Source organism: Chionomys nivalis, chromosome 22, assembly GCF_950005125.1.
Source record: "Chionomys nivalis chromosome 22, mChiNiv1.1, whole genome shotgun sequence".
In the NCBI taxonomy this organism is placed as follows: domain Eukaryota; kingdom Metazoa; phylum Chordata; class Mammalia; order Rodentia; family Cricetidae; genus Chionomys; species Chionomys nivalis.
The window spans coordinates 57,533,264-57,553,593 of record NC_080107.1 but is presented as its reverse complement, the minus strand read 5'-3'; the positions used below and the strand labels follow the sequence as shown (position 1 = coordinate 57,553,593).

The window sequence follows — 20,330 nt, the reverse complement described above, 5'->3', positions numbered from 1 at the left end:
TGCATTTCTCTGTACAAGCTTTCCTTTGAAAGATAATCACATTCTTTGAAAGATTATTAATTTAAGGAAAGCTTTAGAAAGAAACTCATATGTGTTTCTTTCTAAAGGCAAGCAGTTGCTCGGTACGTGTCAAAGGTTTTTAGAAGTGAGATCAGTGTTACTTTTCTCTGTACAAGCTTTACTTTGAAAGATAACCATGTTCTTTTGAAAGTATATTAATTTAAGGAAAGCTTTAGTAAGAAACACACATGTTTCTTTGTAGAGATAAACTGTTGTTTCTTACGTGTAATAGCATTGTTAGAACTGAGATCAGGGTTCCTTTTCTTTTATTTTTTATTTTTTTTTATTTTTTTGTTTTTTAAGTTTTTCAAGACAGGGTTTCTCTGTAGCTTTGGAGCCTGTCCTGGAACTAGCTCTTGTAGACCAGGCTGGCCTCGAACTCCCAGAGATCCGCCTGCCTCTGCCTCCCGAGTGCTGGGATTAAAGGCGTGCGCCACCACCACCCGGTGTTCCTTTTCTTTTTAAAAGCTTTATTTGGGAGATGATCATGTTCTTTAGATAGTTTTCGTAAGAAATGCACATGTGTTTCTTTCTACATACAAGCAGTTGTTTGGCACGTGTCAAAGCTTTGTTAGAACTGAGATCAATGATCCTTTTCTCTGTACAAGATTTAATTTGAGAGATAATCCCGTTCTTTTGAAAGTTTATTAATTTAGGGAAAGCTTCAGTAAGAAAAGCACATGTTTCTTTGGAGAGACAAGCTGTTGTTTGGTACCTGTGATAGTATTGTTATAATTGAGTTCATTGTTCCTTTTCTCTGTACAAGATTTACTTTGAAAGAAATCACGTTCTTTGGAAAGTTTATTAATTTAAAGAAAGCTTATTAAGAAACACACATGTGTTTCTTTGTATAAACAAGAAGTTTTTTGGTACGTGTGATAGTATTTTTAGAACTTAGATCAGTGTTCCTTTTCTCAGTACAAGCTTTACTTTGAAAGATAATCAAGTTCTTTTGAAAATATATTGATTTAATTAGAGCTTTAGTAAGAAACACACATGTTTTTTTTGTATAGACAAGCTGGTGTTAGGTACGTGTAATCGCATTGTTAGAACTGAGATCAGTGTTCCTTTTCTCTGTATAAACTGTACTTTGAAAGATAATCACGTTCTTTTGAAAGTATATTAATTTAAGGAAAGCTTTCTTAAGAAACGCACATGTGTTACTTTCTAAAGACAAGCAGTTGTTTGGCACATGTCAAAGCATTGTTAGAACTGAGATCAGTGTTACTTTTCTCTGTACAACCTTTACTTTGAAAGATAACCCCATTCTTTCGAAAGTTTATTAATTTAATACAAGCTTAATAAGAAACGCACATGTGTTTCTTTCTAAAGAAATTCAGTTTTTTGGCACGTGTCCAAGCATTGTGAGAACAGAGATCAGTGTTCCTTTTCTCTGTACAAGCTTTACTTTGAAAGATGATCATGTTCTTTAGAAAGTTGATTTATTTAAGGAAAGTTTTCTTAAGTAACACACATGTGTTTCTTTCTAAATACAAGCACTTGCTTGGACGTGTCAAAGTATTGTTAGAACTGAGATCAATGATCCTTTTCTCTGTACAAGATTTAATTTGAGAGATAATCCCGTTCTTTTGAAAGTTTAATAATTTAAGGAAAGCTTCAGTAAGAAAAGCACATGTTTCTTTGTATAGACAAGCTGTTGTCTGGTACATGTGATAGTATTGTTAAAATTGAGATCATTGTTCCTTGACTCTGTACAAGCTTTCCATTGAAAGATAATCACATTCTTTTGAAAGTATATTAATTTAAGGAAGGCTTTAGTAAGAAACGCACATGTTTCTTTGTATAGACAAGCTGTTGTTTGGTACATGTAATAGCGTTTTTAGAAGAGAGATCAGTGTTCCTTTTCTCTGTACAAGCTTTACTTTGAGAGATAATCACGTTCTTTTGAAAGTTTATTAATTTTTCAAAAGCTTTAATAAGAAATGCACATGTGTTACTTTGAAAAGACAAGCAGTTTTGCTACGTGTGAAAGCATTCTTAGAACAGAGATCAGTCTTCCTTTTCTCAGTACAAGCTTTACTTTGAAAGATAATCGCGTTCTTTTGTAAGTTTACTAATTTCAAGAAAGCTCCAGTACCAAACGCAAATGTGTTCCTTTGTAGAGGAATGCAGTGGTTTGCTTCATGTGAAAGCATTGTTAGAACTGAGATCAGTGTTCCTTTTCTCAGTACAAGATTTACTTTGAGCCGGGCGGTGGTGGCTCACGCCTTTAATCCCAGCACTCGGGAGGCAGAGGCAGGCGGATCTCTGTGAGTTCGAGACCAGCCTAGTCTACAAGAGCTAGTTCCAGGACAGGCTCCAAAGCCACAGAGAAACCCTGTCTCGAAAAACCAAAAAAAAAAAAAAAAAAAAGAAAAAAAAAAAAGCTTTACTTTGAAAGATAATCGCGTTCTTTGAAAGTTTATTAATTTCACGAAAGCTTTATTAAGAAACGCACATGTGTTTCTTTTTAAAGACAAGCAGTTAATTGCTATGTGTGAAAGCATTGTTAGAACTGAGATCAGTGTTCCTTTTCTCAGTACAAGCTTTACTTTGAAAGATAATCGCGTTCTTTGAAAGTTTATTAATTTCACGAAAGCTTTAGAAAGAAACGCCCATGTGTTTCTTTGTAAAGACAAGCAGTTGTTTGCTATGTTTGAAAGCATTGTTAGAACTGAGATCAGTGTTCCTTTTCTCAGTACAAGCTTTACTTTAAAAGATAATTGCGTTCTTTTGAAAGTTTATTAATTTCACGAAAGGTTTAGTAAGAAACGCACATGTGTTTCTTTGTAAATACAATCAGTTGTTGGCTACGTGTGAAAGCATTGCTAGAACTGAGATCAGTGTTACTTTTCTCAGTACAAGCTTTACTTTGGAAATTAATCGTGTTCTTTTCAAAGTTGACTAATTTCAAAAAGCTCCAGTACCAAATGTACATGTATTTCTTTGTAAAGTCAAGCAGTTGTGTGTTACGTGTGAAAGCATTGTGAGAAATGAGACCAGTGTTCCTTTTCTCAGTACAAGCTTTACTTTGAAAGATAATTGCGTTCTTTGAAAGTTTATTAATTTCTCGAAGCTTTAATAATAAACGCACATGTGTTACTATGTAAAGACAAGCAGTTTTTGCTACTAGTGAAAGCATTGTTAGAACTGAGATCAGTCTTCCTTTTCTCAGTACAAGCTTTACATTGAACCATAATCGCGTTCTTTTGAATGTTTACTAATTTCTCGAAGGTTTAATAAGAAACGGACATGTGTTACTTTGTAAAGACAAGCAGTTTATGATACAGGTGAAAGCATTGTTAGAACTGAGATCAGTCTTCCTTTTCTCAGTACAAGCTTTACTTTGAAAGATAATCGCGTTCTTTTGAAAGTTTACTACTTTCAATAAAGCTCCAGTACCAAATTCAAATGTGTTACTTTGGAAAGGCAAGCAGTTGTTTGCTTCATGTGAAAGCATTGTTAGAACTGAGATCATTGTTCCTTTTCTCAGTTCAAGCTTTAGTTTGAACGATAATCGCTGTCTTTTGAAAGTTTATTAATTTCATGAAAGCTTTAGTAAGAAACGGACAAGTGTTTCTTTGTAAAGACAAGCAGTTTTTTGCTATTTGTGAACGCATTGTTAGAACTGAGATCAGTGTTCCTTTTCTCAGTACAAGCCTTACTGTAAAAGATAATCGCGTTCTTTTGAAAGTTAATTAATTTCACGAAATCTTTAGTAAGAAACGCACATGTGTTTCTTTGTAAGGACAAGCAGTTGTTTTCTACATGTGAAAGCATTGTTAGATCTGAAATCAGAGTTCCTTTTCTCAGTACAAGCTTTACTTTGAAAGATAATCGCGTTGTTTTGAAATTTTACTAATTTCAATAAATCTCCAGTACCAAACGCACATGTGTTTCTTTGTAAAGGCAAGCAGTTGTTTGCTTCATGTGAAAGCATTGTTAGAACTGAGATCAGTCTTCCTTTTCTCAGTACAAGCTTTTCTTTAAAAGATAATCGCGTTCTTTGAAAGTTTATTAATTTCACCTGAGCTTTAGTAAGAAACGCACATGTGTTTCTTTGTAAAGACAAGCAGTTGTTGGCTACGTATGAAAGCATTGTTAGAACTGAGATCAGTGTTCCATTTCTCAGTACAAGCTTTACTTTGAAAGATAATCGTGTTCTTTTCAAAGGTGACTAATTTCAAGAAAGCTCCAGTACCGAACATACATGTGTTTCTTAGTAAAGTCACGCAGTTGTTTGCTACGTGTGAAAGCATTGTGAGAACTGAGATCAGTGTTCCTTTTCTCAGTACAAGCTTTACTTTTAAAGATAATCGCGTTCTTTTGAAAGTTTATTAATTTCACGAAATCTTTTGTACCAACAGATTTGTGTTTCTTTGTAAAGAGAAGCAGTTTTTTGATATGTGTGAAAGCATTGTTAGAACTCAGATCAGTGTTCCTTTTCTCAGTACAAGTTTTACTTTGAAAGATAAGTGCGTTCTTTTCAAAGTTTACTAATTTCAAGAATACTCCAGTATCAAACGCACATGTGTTACTTTGTAAAGACAAGCAGTTGTTTCCTTCGTGTGAAAGCATTGTTAGAACTGAGATCAGTGTTCATTTTCTCATTACAAGCTTTACTTTGAAAGAAAATTTTGTTCTTTTGAAAGTTTATTAGTTTCACGATGATCCGGTACCAAACACACGTGTTTCTTTGTAAAGGCAAGCAGTTGTTTGCTATGTGTGAAAGCATTGTTAGAACAGAGATGAGTCTTCCTTTTCTCAGTGTAAGCTTTACTTTGAAAGATAATCGCGTTCTTTTGAATGTTTATTAATTTCACGAAAACTTTAGTAAGAAACGCACATGTGTTTCTTTGTAAAGGCAAGCCGTTTTTTGCTACGTGTGAAAGCATTGTTAGACTTGAGATCCGTGTGCCATTTCTCAGAACAAGCTTTACTTTGAAACATAATAGCATTCTTTGGAAAGTTTATTAATTTCAAGAAAGCTTTAGTAGAAACGCACATGTGTTTCTTTTGAAAGTTTATAAATTTCATGAAAGCTTTAGTAAGTAACGCACATGTGTTTCTTTGTAAAGACAAGCGGTTGTTTGCTACGTGTGAAAGCATTGTTAGAACTGAGAGCAGTGTTCCTTTTCTCAGTACAAGCATTATTTTGAAAGATATTCGTGTACTTTTGAAAGTTTACTAATTTAAAAAAAGCTCCAGTACCAAACACACATGTGTTTCTTTGTAAAGGCAAGAAGTAGTTTGTTACGTGTGAAAGCATCGTTAGAACTAAGATCAGTCTTCCTTTTCTCAGTACAAGCTTTACTTTGAAAGATAATTGCGTTATTTCAAAGTTTATTAATATCATGAAAGCTTTAGTAAGAAACGCACATGTGTTTCTATGTAAAAACAAGCAGTTGTTTGCTACGTTTGAAAGCATTGTTAGAACTGAGATCAGTGTTCCTTTTCTCAGTACAAGCTTTACTTGAAAGATAATCGCGTTCTTTGGAAGTTTATTAATTTCATGAAAGCTTTAGTAGGAAACGCACATGTGTTGCTTTGTAAAGAGAAGCAGTTGTTTGCTACGTGTGAAAGAATTGTTATAACTGAGATCAGTGTTCCTTTATTAAGTACAAGCTTTACTTTGAAAGATAATCGCTTTCTTTGAAGGTTTATTAATTTCAAGAAAGCTCTAGTACCAAACGCACATATGATTCTTTGTAAAGACAAGCAGTTGTTTGCTACGTGTGAAAGCATTGTTAGAACTGAGATCAGTGTTCCTTTTCTCAGTACAAGCTTTATTTTGAAAGATAATCATGTTCTTTTGTAAGTTTATTTATTTCAACAAAGCACTAATACTAAGCGCACATGTGTTTCTTTGTAAAGGCAAGCAATTGTTTGCTACTTGTGAAAGCATTGTTAGAACTGATTTCAGTGTTCCTTTTATCAGTACAACCTTTACTTTGAAAGATAATCACGTTCTTTTGAAAGTTTATTAATCACGAAAGCTTTAGTAAGAAACGTACATGTGTTTCTTTGTAAAGATAAGCAGTTGTTTGCTATGTGTGAAAGCATTGTTAGAACTGAGATCAGTGTTCCTTTTCTCAGTACAAGCATTACTTTGAAAGATATTCGCGTACTTTTGAAAGTTTACCTATTTAAAGAAAGCTCCAGTACCAAACACACATGTGTTCCTTTGTAAAAACAAGAAGCTGTTTGCTACGTGTGAAAGCATTGTTAGAACTTAGATCAGGGTTCCTTCTCTCATTACAAGCTTTACTTTGAAAGATAATCGCGTTCTCTTGAAAGTTTATTAATTTCACAAAAGCTTTATTAAGAAACGCACATGTGTTTCTTTGTAAAGACAAGCAGTTGTTTGCTATGTGTGAAAGTATTGTTAGACTTAGATCAGTGTTCTTTTTCTCAGTACAAGCTTTACTTTGAAAGATAATCGCGTTCTTTGAAAGTTTAGTAATTTCAAGAAAGCTTTAGTAAGAAACGTACATGTGTTTCTTTGTAAAGACAAGCAGTTGTTTGCTACATGTGAGGGCATTGTTAGAACTGAGATCAGTGTTCCTTTCTCAGTACAAGCATTACTTTGAAAGATATTCGCGTACTTTTGAAAGTTTACTAATTTAAAGAAAGCTCCAGTACCAAACGCACATGTGTTCCTTGGTATAGCCAAGAAGCTGTTTGCTAAGTGCGAAAGCATTGTTAGAACTGAGATCAGTGTTCCTTTTCTCAGTACAAGCTTTACTTCGAAAGATGATCGTGTTCTTTTGAAAGTTTATTAATTTCTCGAAAGCTTTAATAAGGAACGCAGAAGTGTTTCTTTGTAAAGACAAGCAGTTGTTTGCTACGTGTGAAAGCATTGTTAGAACTGAGATCAGTGTTCCTTTTCTCAGTACAAGCTTTACTTCGAAAGATGATCGTGTTCTTTTGAAAGTTTATTAATTTCTCGAAAGCTTTAATAAGGAACGCACATGTGTTGCTTTGTAAAGACAAGCAGTTTTTGCTACGTGTGAAAGCATTGTTAGAACTGAGATCATTGTTCCTTTTTTGATTACGAGCTTTACTTTGAAAGATTATCGCTTTCTTTGAAAGTTTATTAATTTCACGAAACCTTTAGGAAGAAACGTACATATGTTTCTTTGTAAAAACAAACAGTTGTTTGCTACTTCTGAAAGCATTGTTAGAACAGAGATCATCCTTCCTTTGCTAGTAGAAGCTTTAATTTGAAAGACAATCGTGTTCTTTTGAAAGTTAACTAATTTCAAGAAAGCTTCAGTCCAAACACACATGTGTTTCTTTGTAAAGGCAATCAGTTGTTTCCTAAGTTTTAAAGCATTGTTAGAACTGAGATCAGTGTTCCTTTTCTCAGCACAAGTTTACTTTGAAAGATAATCGCGTTCTTTGGAAAGTTTATTAATTTCACGAAAGCTTTAGTAAGAAACGCACATGTGTTTCTTTTTAAAGACAAGCAGTTGTTTCTTAGGTGTGAAAGCATTGTTAGAACTGAGATCAGTGTTCCTTTTCTCAGTACAAGCTTTACTAAGAAAGATAATTGCGTTCATTTGAAAGTTAACTAATTTCAAGTGTGCTCCAGTACCAAGGCACATGTGTTTCTTTGTAAAGACAAGCAGTTGTTTGCTACGTGTGAAAGCATTGTTAGAACTCCGATCAGTGTTCCTTTTCTCAGTACAAGTTGTAATTTGAAAGACAATAGCGTTCTTTGGAAGTTTATTAATTTGAAGAAAGCTTTAGTAAGAAACGCACATGTGTTTCTTTGTAAAGACAAGCAGTTTTTTGCTACGTGTGAAATCATTGTTAGAACTGAGATCAGTGTTCCTTTTCTCAGCACAAGTTTACTTTGAAAGATAATCGCGTTCTTTGGAAAGTTTACTAATTTCAAGAAAGCTCCAGTACCAAACGCACATGTGTTTCTTTGTAAAGGCATGCAGTTGTTAGCTACGTGTGAAAGCATTGTTAGAACTGAGATCATTGTTCCTTTTTTCAGTATGAGCTTTACTTTGAAAGATTATCGCTTTCTTTGAAAGTTTATTAATTTCAAGAAAGCTCTAGTTCCAAACGCACATGTGTTTCTTTGTAAAGGCAAGCAGTTGTTTGCTACGTATGAAAGCATTGTTAGAACTGAGAGAAGTGTTCCTTTTCTAAGTACAAAATTTACTTTGAAAGGTAATGTCGTTCTTTTGAAAGTTTATTAATTTTACGAAAGCTTTATTAAGAAATGCACATGTATTTCTTTGTAAAGACAAGCAGTTGTTTGCTAAGTGTGAAAGCATTGTTAGAACTGAGATCAGTGTTCCCTTTCTCAGTACAAGCTTTAATTTTGAAGATAATCACGTTCTTTTGAAAGTTTATTAATTTCAAGAAACCTTTAGGAAGAAACGTACATGTGTTTCTTTATAAAGACAAGCAGTTGTTTGCTAAGTGTGAAAGCATGGTTAGAACTGAAATCAGCGTTCCTTTTCTCAGTACACGCTTTATTTTGAAAGATAATCGCATTCTTTTGAAAGTTTATTAATTTTAAGAAAGATTTAGTAAGAAACGTACATGTGTTTCTTTATAAAGACAAGCAGTTGTTTGCTACGTGTGACGGCATTTTTAGAACTAAGATCAGTGTTCTTTTTCTCAGTACAAGCTTTATATTGATAGATAATTACCTTCTTTTGAAAGTTTATTAATTTCAAAAAAGCTTTAGTAAGAAATGCACATCTGTGTCTTTGTAAAGACAAGCTGTTGTTTGCTACATGTGAAAGCATTGTTAGAACTGAGATCAGTGTTTCTTTTCTCAGTAAAAGCTTTACTTTGAAAGGTCATCGCGTTCTTTTGAAAGTTTATTTATTTCAAAAAAGCTTTAGTAAGAAACGCACATGTGTTTCTTTGTAAAGACAAGCAGTTGTTTGCTAAGTGTGAAAGCATTGTTAGAACTGAGATCAGTGTTCCCTTTCTCAGTACAAGCTTTAATTTGGAAGATAATCGTGTTCTTTTGAAAGTTTACTAATTTCAAGAAAGCTCCAGTCCAAACACACATGTGTTTCTTTGTAACGGCAATCAGTTGTTTTCTACGTTTTAAAGCATTGTTAGAACTGAGATCACTGTTCCTTTTCTCAGCACAAGTTTACTTTGAAAGATAATCGCGTTCTTTGGAATGTTAATTAATTTCACGAAAGCTTTAGTACATGTGTTTCTTTGTAAAGACAAGCAGTTGTTTGCTAGGTGTGGAAGCATTGTTACAACTGAGATCAGTGTTCCTTTTCTCATTACAAGCTTTACTATGAAAGATAATTACGTTCATTTGACAGTTAACTAATTTCAAGAATGCTCCAGTACCAAGGCACATGTGATTCTTTGTAAAGACAAGCAGTTGTTTGGTACGTGTGAAAGCATTGTTAGAACTGCGATCAGTGTTCCTTTTCTCAGTACAAGCTTTACTTTGAAAGACAATAGCGTTCTTTTGAAAGTTTATTAATTTCAAGAAAGCTTTAGTAAAAAACGCACATGTGTTTCTTTGTAAAGACATGCAGTTTTTTGATACGTGTGAAAGCATTGTTAGAACTGAGATCAGTGTTCCTTTTCTCAGTTCAAGCTTTACCTTGAAAGATAATCGCGGTCTTTTGAATGTTTATTAATTTCACAAAAGCTTTATTAAGAAACACACATGTGTTTCTTTGTAAAGGCATGCAGTTGTTAGCTACGTGTGAAAGCATTGTTAGAACTGAGATCATTGTTCCTTTTTTCAATACGAGCTTTACTTTGAAAGATTATTGCTTTCTTTCAAAGTTTATTAATTTCACGAAAGCTCTAGTACCAAACGCACATGTGTTTCTTTATAAAGGCAAGCAGTTGTTTCCTACGTTTTAAAGCATTGTTAGAACTGAGATCACTGTTCCTTTTCTCAGGACAAGTTTACTTTGATAGATAATCGCATTCTTTGTAAAGTTTATTAATTTGACGAAAGTTTTAGGAAGAAAGGCACATGTGTTTCGTTTTAAAGCCAAGCAGTTGTTTCCTAGGTGTGAAAGCATTGTTAGACCTGAGATCAGTGTTCCTTTTCTCAGTACAATCTTTACTAAGAAAGATAATTGCGTTCATTTGAAAGTTAAGTAATTTCAAGAGTGATCCAGTACCAAAGGCACATGTGTTTCTTTGTAAAGACAAGCAGTTGTTTGCTACATGTGAACGCATTGTTAGAACTGAGATTATTGTTACTTTTCTCAGTACTAACCTTACTTTGAAAGATATTCACGTTCTTTTGAAAGTTTATTATTTCACAAAAGCTTTAGTAAAAAACGCACTTGTGTTTCCTTGTGAAGACAAGCTATTGTTTGCTACTTGGGAATGCATTGTTAGAACTGAGATCAGTGTTCCTTTTCTCAGTACAAGCTTTACTTTGAAAGATAATCGCGTTCTTTTGAAAGTTTATTAATTTCACGAAAGCTTTAGTAAGAAACGCACATGTGTTACTTTGTAAAGACAAGCAGTTGTTTGCTTGGTGTGGAAGCATTGTTAGAACTGAGATCAGTGTTCCCTTTCTCAGTACAAGCTTTAATTTGGAAGATTATCATGTTCTTTTGAAAGTTTACTAATTTCAAGAAAGCTCCAGTCCAAACACACATGTGTTTCTTTTTAAAGGCAATCAGTTGTTTCCTACGTTTTAAAGCATTGTTAGAACTGAGATCACTGTTCCTTTTCTCAGCAAAAGTTTACTTTTAAAGATAATTGCATTCTTTGGAAAGTTTATTAATTTCACGAAAGCTTTAGGAAGAAACGCACACGTGTTTCTTTTTAAAGACAAGCAGTTGTTTCCTCGGTGTGAAAGTATTGTTAGAACTGAGTTCAGTGTTCCTTTTCTCAGTACAAGCTTTGCTAAGAAAGATAATTGCGTTCATTTGAAAGTTAACTAATTTCAAGAGTGATCCAGTACCAAAGGCACATGTGTTTCTTTGTAAAGACAAGCAGTTGTTTGCTACGTGTGAATGCATTGTTAGAACTGAGATCAGTGTTCCTTATCTCAGTACAAGCTTTATTTTGAAAGATAATCGCTTTCTTTTGAAAGTTTATTAATTTCACGAAAGCTTTAGTAAGAAACGCACATGTATTTCTTTGTAAAGACAAGCAGTTGTTTGCTAGGTGTGGAAGCATTGTTAGAACTGAGATCAGTGTTCCTTTTCTCAGTACAAGCTTTACTGTGAAAGATAATTACGTTCATTTGACAGTTAACTAATTTCTAGAATGCTCCAGTACCAAGGCACATGTGATTCTGTGTAAAGACAAGCAGTTGTTTGGTACGTGTGAAAGCATTGTTAGAACTGCGATCAGTGTTCCTTTTCTCAGTACAAGCTTTACTTTGAAAGACAATAGCGTTCTTTTGAAAGTTTATTAATTTCAAGAAAGCTTTAGTAAGAAACGCACATGTGTTTCTTTGTAAAGACATGCAGTTGTTTGATACGTGTGGAAGCATTGTTAGAACTGAGATCAGTGTTCCTTTTCTCAGTTCAAGCTTTACTTTGAAAGATAATCGCGGTCTTTTGAATGTTTATTAATTTCACAAAGCTTTAGTAAGAAACGCGCATGTGTTTCTTTGTAAAGACAAGCAGTAGTTTGCTACGTGTGAAAGCATTGTTAGAACTGAGATCAGTGTTCCTTTTCTCAGTACAAGCTTTACTTTGAAAGATAATCGCGGTCATTTGAATGCTTATTAATTTCACAAAAGCTTTAGTAAGAAACGCGCATGTGTTTCTTCATAAAGGCAAGCAATTGTTTGCTACTTGTGAAAGCATTGTTAGAACTGAGATCAGTGTTCCTTTTCTCAGTACAAGCTTTACTTTTAAATATTATTGCGTTCTTTTGAACGTTTATTAATTTCACGAAAGCTTTATTAAGAAACGCACATGTGTTTCTTTGTAAAGAGAAGCAGTTGTTTGCTACGTGTGAGGGCATTGTTAGAACTGATCAGTGTTACTTTTCTCAGAACAAGCATTACTTTGAAAGATAATTGCATTGTTTTGAAAGTTTATAAATTTTATGAAAGCTTTAGTAAAAATCGCACATATGTTTCTTTGTAAAGACAAGAGGTAGTTTGCTGCATGTGAAAGCATTGTTAGAACTGCGATCAGCGTTCCTTTTCTCAGTACAAGCTTTACTTTGAAAGATAATAGCGTTCTTTTGAAAGTTTACTAATTTCAAGATAGCTCCAGTAACAAACGCACATGTTTTTTGTAAAGACAAGCAGTTGTTTGCAACGAGTGAAAGCATTTATAGAACTGAGACCAGTGTTCCTTATCTCTGTACATGCCTTACTTTGAAAAATAATTGCGTTTTTTTTTAATGTTTACTAATTTAAAGATAGCTCCAGTACCAATCGCACATGTGTTTCTTTGTAAAGGCAAGAAGTTGTTTGCTGCCCTCGAAAGGTTTGTTAGACCTAAGATCAGTATTCCTTTTCTCAGTCCAAGGTATACTTTGAAAGAGAATCGCTTTCTTTTGAAAGTTTATTAATTTCATGAAAGCTTTATTAAGAAACGCACATGTGTTTCTTTGTAAAGACAAGCAGTTGTTTGCTACTTCTGAAAGCATTGTTAGAACAGAGATCAGCCTTCCTTTGCTAGTACAAGCTTTAATTTGAAAGTCAATCGTGTTCTTTGGAAAGTTTACTAATTTCAAGAAAGCTCCACTCCAAACACACAAGTGTTTCTTGTAAAGGCAATCAATTGTTTCCTACGTTTTAAAGCATTGTTAGAACTGAGATCAGTGTTCCTTTTCTCAGCACAAGTTTACTTTGAAAGATAATCGCGTTCCTTGGAAAGGTTATTAATTTCACGAAAGCTTTAGTAAGAAACGCACATGTGTTTCTTTTTAAAGAGAAGCAGTTGTTTCCTAGGTGGGAAAGCATTGTTAGAACAGAGATCAGTGTTCCTTTTCTAAGTACAAGCTTTACTAATAAAGATAATTGCGTTCATTTGAAAGTTAGCTAATTTCAAGATTGCCAGTACCAAAGGAACATGTGTTTCTTTGTAAAGACAAGCAGTTGTTTGCTACGTGTGAAAGCATTGTTAGAACTCTGATCAGTGTTCCTTTTCTCAGTACAAGTTTTAATTTGAAAGACAATAGCGTTCTTTGGAAGTTTATTAATTTGAAGAAAGCTTTAGTAAGAAACGAACATGTGTTTCTTTGTAAAGACAAGCAGTTGTTTGCTACGTGTGAAAGCATTGTTAGAATTGAGATCAGTGTTCCTTTTCTCAGTACCATCTTTAATTTGAAAGATAATCCTGTTCTTTTGAAAGTTTATTAATTTCACAAAAGCTTTAGTAAGAAACGCACATGTGTTTCTTTGTAAAGACAAGCAATTGTTTGCTAGGTGTGGAAGCATTGTTAGAACTGAGATCAGTGTTCCTTTTCTCAGTACAAGCTTTACTATGAAAGATAATTACGTTCATTTGACAGTTAACTAATTTCAAGAATGCTCCAGTACCAAGGCACATGTGATTCTGTGTAAAGACAAGCAGTTGTTTGCTACGTGTGAAAGCATTGTTAGAACTGCGATCAGTGTTCCTTTTCTCAGTACAAGCTTTAATTTGAAAGACAATAGCATTCTTTTGAAAGTTTATTAATTTCAAGAAAGCTTTAGTAAGAAACGCACATGTGTTTCTTTGTAAAGACATGTAGTTGTTTGATACGTGTGGAAGCATTGTTAGAACTGAGATCAGTGTTCCTTTTCTCAGTTCAAGCTTTACTTTGAAAGATAATCGCGGTCTTTTTAATGTTTATTAATTTCACAAAAGCTTTAGTAAGAAACGCGCATGTGTTTCTTTGTAAAGACAAGCAGGAGTTTGCTACGTGTGAAAGCATTGTTAGAACTGAGATCAGTGTTCCTTTTCTCAGTACAAGCTTTACTTTGAAAGATAATTGCGGTCATTTGAATGTTTATTAATTTCACAAAAGCTTTAGTAAGAAACGCGCATGTGTTTTCGTAAAGGCAAGCAATTGTTTGCTACTTGTGAAAGCTTTGTTAGAACTGAGATCAGTGTTCCTTTTCTCAGTACAAGCTTTACTTTTAAACATTATTGCGTTCTTTTGAAAGTTTCTTAATTTCCCGAAAGCTTTAGTAAGAAACGCACGTGTTTCTTTGTAAAGACAAGCAGTTGTTTGCTAAGTGTGAAAGCATTGTTAGAACTGAGATCAGTGTTCTTTTTCTCAGTACAAGCTTTACTTTGAAAGATAATCACATTTTTTTGAAAGTTTATTAATTTCACGAAAGCTTTAGTAAGAAACATATATGTGTTTCTTTGTAAAGACAAGCAGTTGTTTGCTACGTGTGAAAGCATTGTTAGAACAGAGATCAGTGTTCCTTTTCTCAGTACAAGCTTTACTTTGATAGATAATCGTGTTCTTTGAAAATTTACTAATTTCAAAAAAGCTACAGTACCAAACGCACATGTGTTTTTTTTGGAAAGGCAAGCAGTTGTATCTTATGTTTTAAAGCATTGTTAGAACTGAGATCAGTGTTCCTTTTCTCAGTACAAGCTTTACTTTGAAAGATAATCGCGTTCTTTTGAAAGTTTATTATATTCACGAAAGCTTAAGTAAGAAACACACATGTGTTTCTTTGTAAAGACAAGCTGTTTTTTGCTACGGGTGAGGGCATTGTTAGAACTGAGATCAGTGTTCCTTTTCTCAGTACATGCTTTACTTTGAAAGATAATCAAGTTCTTTTGTAAGTTTATTAATTTCAACAAAGCTCTGGTAACAAATGCACATGTGTTTTTTGTAAAGGCAAGCAATTGTTTGCTACGTGTGAAAGCACTGTTAGAACTGAGATCAGTGTTCCTTTTCTCAGTACACACTTTAGTTTGAAAGATAATCGCATTCTTTGAAAGTTTATTAATTTCACGAAAGCTTTATTAAGAAATGCACATGTGTTTCTTTGTAAAGAGAAGCAGTTGTTTGCTACGTGTGAGGGCATTGTTATGACTGATCAGTGTTACTTTTCTCAGAACAAGCTTTACTTTGAAAGATAATCGCATTCTTTAGAACGTTTATTTATTTTATGAAAGGTTTAGTAAGAAACGCACATGTGTTTCTTTGTAAATACAAGCAGTTTTTTGCTACATGTGAAAGCATTGTGAGAACTGCGATCAGTGTTCCTTTTCTCAGTACAAGCTTTACTTTGAAAGATAATATCGTTCTTTGAAAATTTATTAATTTCACGAGAGCTTTATTAAGAAACGCACATGTTTTTCTTTGTAAAGACAAGCAGATGTTTGCTACATGTCAGGGAATTGTTAGAACTGAGATCTGTTTTCTTTTTCAGAACAAGCTTTACTTTGAAAGATAATCGCATTCTTTTGAAAGTTTATTAATTTCACGAAAGCTTTAGTAAGAAACATATATGTGTTTCTTTGTAAAGACAAGCAGTTGTACGCTACGTGTGAAAGCATTGTTAGAACAGAGATCAGGGTTCCTTTTCTCAGTACAAGCTTTACTTTGATAGATAATCGTGTTCTTTGAAAATTTACTAATTTCAAAAATGCTACAGTACCAAATGCACATGTGTTTTTTTGGAAAGGCAAGCAGTTGTATCTTATGTTTTAAAGCATTGTTAGAACTGAGATCAGTGTTCCTTTTCTCAGTACAAGCTTTACTTTGAAAGATAATCGCGTTCTTTTGAAAGTTTATTATATTCACGAAAGCTTAAGTAAGAAACACACATGTATTTTTTGTAAAGACAAGCAGTTGTTTGCTACGTGTGAAAGCATTGTTAGAACTGAGATCAGGGTTCCTTTTCTCGGTACAAGCTTTACTTTGAAAGATAATCGCGTTCTTTTGAAAGTTTATTAATTTCACGAAATCTTTAGTAAGAAACACACATGTGTTTCTTTGTAAAGACAAGCTGTTTTTTGCTACAGGTGAGGGCATTGTTAGAACTAAGATCAGTGTTCCTTTTCTCAGAACAAGCTTTACTTTGAAAGATAATGGTGTTCTTTTGAAAGTTATTTAATTTCCCGAAAGCTTTAGTAAGAAACGCACAAGTGTTTCTTTGTAAAGACAAGCAGTTGTTTACTACATGTGAAAGCATTGTTAGAACTGAGATCAGTGTTCCTTTTCTCAGTACATGCTTTACTTTGAAAGATAATCAAGTTCTTTTGTAAGTTTATTAATTTCAACAAAGCTCTAGTAACAAATGCACATGTGTTTCTTTGTAAAGGCAAGCAATTGTTTGCTACGTGTGAAAGCACTGTTAGAACTGAGATCCGTGTTCCTTTTCTCAGTACACACTTTAGTTTGAAAGATAATCGCATTCTTTGAAAGTTTATTAATTTCACGAAAGCTTTATTAAGAAATGCACATGTGTTTCTTTGTAAAGAGAAGCAGTTGTTTGCTACGTGTGAAAGCATTGTGAGAACTGCGATCAGTGTTCCTTTTCTCAGTACAAGCTTTACTTTGAAAGATAATCGCATTCTTTAGAACGTTTATTTATTTTATGAAAGGTTTAGTAAGAAACGCACATGTGTTTCTTTGTAAAGACAAGCAGTTGTTTGCTACATGTGAAAGCATTGTGAGAACTGCGATCAGTGTTCCTTTTCTCAGTACAAGCTTTACTTTGAAAGATAATAGCGTTCTTTGAAAATTTATTAATTTCACGAGAGCTTTAGTAAGAAACGCACATGTGTTTCTTTGTAAAGACAAGCAGATGTTTGCTACATGTCAGGGAATTGTTAGAACTGAGATCTGTTTTCTTTTTCAGAACAAGCTTTACTTTGAAAGATAATCGCATTCTTTTGAAAGTTTATTAATTTCACGAAAGCTTTAGTAAGAAACATATATGTGTTTCTTTGTAAAGACAAGCAGTTGTACGCTACGTGTGAAAGCATTGTTAGAACAGAGATCAGTGTTCCTTTTCTCAGTACAAGCTTTACTTTGATAGATAATCGTGTTCTTTGAAAATTTACTAATTTCAAAAATGCTACAGTACCAAATGCACATGTGTTTTTTTGGAAAGGCAAGCAGTTGTATCTTATGTTTTAAAGCATTGTTAGAACTGAGATCAGTGTTCCTTTTCTCAGTACAAGCTTTACTTTGAAAGATAATCGCGTTCTTTTGAAAGTTTATTATATTCACGAAAGCTTAAGTAAGAAACACACATGTATTTTTTGTAAAGACAAGCAGTTGTTTGCTACGTGTGAAAGCATTGTTAGAACTGAGATCAGTGTTCCTTTTCTCGGTACAAGCTTTACTTTGAAAGATAATCGCGTTCTTTTGAAAGTTTATTAATTTCACGAAATCTTTAGTAAGAAACACACATGTGTTTCTTTGTAAAGACAAGCTGTTTTTTGCTACAGGTGAGGGCATTGTTAGAACTAAGATCAGTGTTCCTTTTCTCAGAACAAGCTTTACTTTGAAAGATAATGGTGTTCTTTTGAAAGTTATTTAATTTCCTGAAAGCTTTAGTAAGAAACGCACAAGTGTTTCTTTGTAAAGACAAGCAGTTGTTTACTACATGTGAAAGCATTGTTAGAACTGAGATCAGTGTTCCTTTTCTCAGTACATGCTTTACTTTGAAAGATAATCAAGTTCTTTTGTAAGTTTATTAATTTCAACAAAGCTCTAGTAACAAATGCACATGTGTTTCTTTGTAAAGGCAAGCAATTGTTTGCTACGTGTGAAAGCACTGTTAGAACTGAGATCCGTGTTCCTTTTCTCAGTACACACTTTAGTTTGAAAGATAATCGCATTCTTTGAAAGTTTATTAATTTCACGAAAGCTTTATTAAGAAATGCACATGTGTTTCTTTGTAAAGAGAAGCAGTTGTTTGCTACGTGTGAAAGCATTGTGAGAACTGCGATCAGTGTTCCTTTTCTCAGTACAAGCTTTACTTTGAAAGATAATAGCGTTCTTTGAAAATTTATTAATTTCACGAGAGCTTTAGTAAGAAACGCACATGTGTTTCTTTGTAAAGACAAGCAGTTGTTTGCTACATGTCAGGGAATTGTTAGAACTGAGATCTGTTTTCTTTTTCAGAACAAGCTTTACTTTGAAAGATAATCGCATTCTTTTGAAAGTTTATTAATTTCACGAAAGCTTTAGTAAGAAACATATATGTGTTTGTTTGTAAAGACGAGCAGTTGTACGCTACGTGTGAAAGCATTGTTAGAACAGAGATCAGTGTTCCTTTTCTCAGTACAAGCTTTACTTTGATAGATAATCGTGTTCTTTTGAAAGTTTACTAATTTCAAGAAAGCTACAGTACCAAACGCACATGTGTTTTCTTGTAAAGGCAAGCAGTTGTCTCTTACGTTTTAAAGCATTGTTAGAACTGAGATCAGTGTTCCTTTTCTGAGTACAACCTTCACTTTGAAAGATAATCGCGTTCTTTTGAAAGTTTATTAATTTCATGAAAGCGTTAGTAAGAAACGCACATGTGTTTCTTTGTAAAGACAAGCATTTGTTTGCTAAGTGTGAAAGCATTGTTAGAACTGAGATCACTGTTCCTTTTCTCAGTACAAGCTTTACTTTGATAGATAATTGCGTTCTTTACAACGTTTACTAATTTCAAGAAAGCTCCAGTACCAAACACACATGTTTTTCTTTGTAAAGACAAGCAGTTGTTTGCTACGTGTGAAAGCATTGTTAGAACTGAAATCAGTGTTCCTTTTCTCAGTACAAGCTTTACTTTGAAAGATAATCCCGTTCTTTAAAAGTTTATTAATATCATGAAAGATTTATTAAGAAACGCACATGTGTTTCTTTGTAAAGACAAGCAGTGGTTTGCTACGTGTGAAAGCACTGTTAGAACTGAGATCAGTGTTCCTTTTCTCAGTACACACTTTAGTTTGAAAGATAATCGCATTCTTTGAAAGTTTATTAATTTCACGAAAGCTTTATTAAGAAATGCACATGTGTTTCTTTGTAAATAGAAGCAGTTGTTTGCTACGTGTGAGGGCATTGTTAGAACTGATCAGTGTTACTTTTCTCAGAACAAGCTTTACTTTGAAGGATAATAGCGTTCTTTGAAAATTTATTAATTTCACGAGAGCTTTAGTAAGAAACGCACATGTGTTTCTTTGTAAAGACAAGCAGTTGTTTCCTACATGTGAGGGCATTGTTAGAACTGAGATCTGTTTTCTTTTTCAGAACAAGCTTTACTTTGGAACGTAATTGCGTTCTTTTGAAAGTTTACTAATTTCAAGAAAGCTCCAGTACCAAAGGCACATGTGTTTCTTTGTAAAGGCAAGCAGTTGTTTGCTACGTCTGAAAGCATTTTTAGAACTGAGATAAGTGTTCCTTTTCTCAGTACAAGTTCAGACGTGTGCCGGCGTCGTTGTCAGTGGTGGTCGTGCTCCGGTGGTGCCTCCGCGCGCCTCCCTCGCTTGCGAGCCCGCCCCCCTTACCTTGGGTCCTTTTTGTTCCCCCCTGCTCCTCTGTTCCCGCTCGCGAGCCACCCTCGTCAGCGCTCTCTCCCTCCCTTCCTGTTCCCCGTGCCTCCTCTGTTCCCCTGGCCGTGCCCGGTGGGGAACTCTTCATGAGGTCCAGGCATCGAGGGGTGGGGCGGGGGACGCGTCCGGCCCTGGGTCGCGCCCCCGCGTGCCGGTCGACTGGTATCCACGTGGCGAAAAAGAGGCTCTCGTGTGTTTGGGGACGGGTGTCGGAGGCGAGGGAGGACCCGCGGTCGCCGCGGCTGCCACAGCCGCGTCCGCCGCCTTCATCGACGCCGCCGCTGCCTGGTGCGCGTAGAGCCAGAGAGAGAAGAGTTGCGAGCGGGGGTGGCCTGGAGGGGCGTGTGGCGCCCGACTCGGGTGTGAGCATGTGGTCGTTTGGGATAGGACGCGGACGTCCGCCCTCACGGGGCAGCAGCGTGTCGGTCCCGGGGCTCTCGCGGGATGTCGACGTACCTTCCCTCGATCCCGTTCCTCTCCCCACCGGGATGCGTCCCGCCGCTCGCTCCGTCTCGGAGCGTCTTCGCGCAGCACGTGCCCGCGAGGTTTGGCCGGGCTCGCGCCGCGGCCGCGCCCCTCGAAGGGGCGAGCGTCGCGGTTCTGATCCCGCGTCTCCCGCCCTCCGTCTCTGCTGTTTCTCCTCCGCCTTCCGCACCCCGGGGGTGCCCGCTCCGGCGCCGGCCCGCGGGACGCTGCGGTGTCCCTTGGCTCCCGATGCGAGCTCTTCTTGGGGAGCAGCTGGCGGGGCGAGGCCCGCGGAGAGAGAGAGGGGAGGCGCTTGAGGGTTGCACCCGTCGTCGCAGGCCCCAATGTCCTTGCCGGGCG

General features: G+C 35.5%; 1 protein-coding gene across 1 annotated transcript in view; it reads right to left on the bottom strand.

The window, feature by feature from the left end:
* Nucleotides 1-19,359: 19,359 nt before the first annotated feature.
* Nucleotides 19,360-20,330, bottom strand: part of LOC130864386 (collagen alpha-1(I) chain-like) — a 4,191-nt gene continuing 3,220 nt past the window's right edge. Inside the window, exon 6 of the mRNA XM_057754642.1 lies at nt 19,360-20,330. This exon is cut by the window's right edge and continues 274 nt beyond it. Within this exon, the coding sequence (XP_057610625.1) occupies nt 19,360-20,330 (971 nt within the window).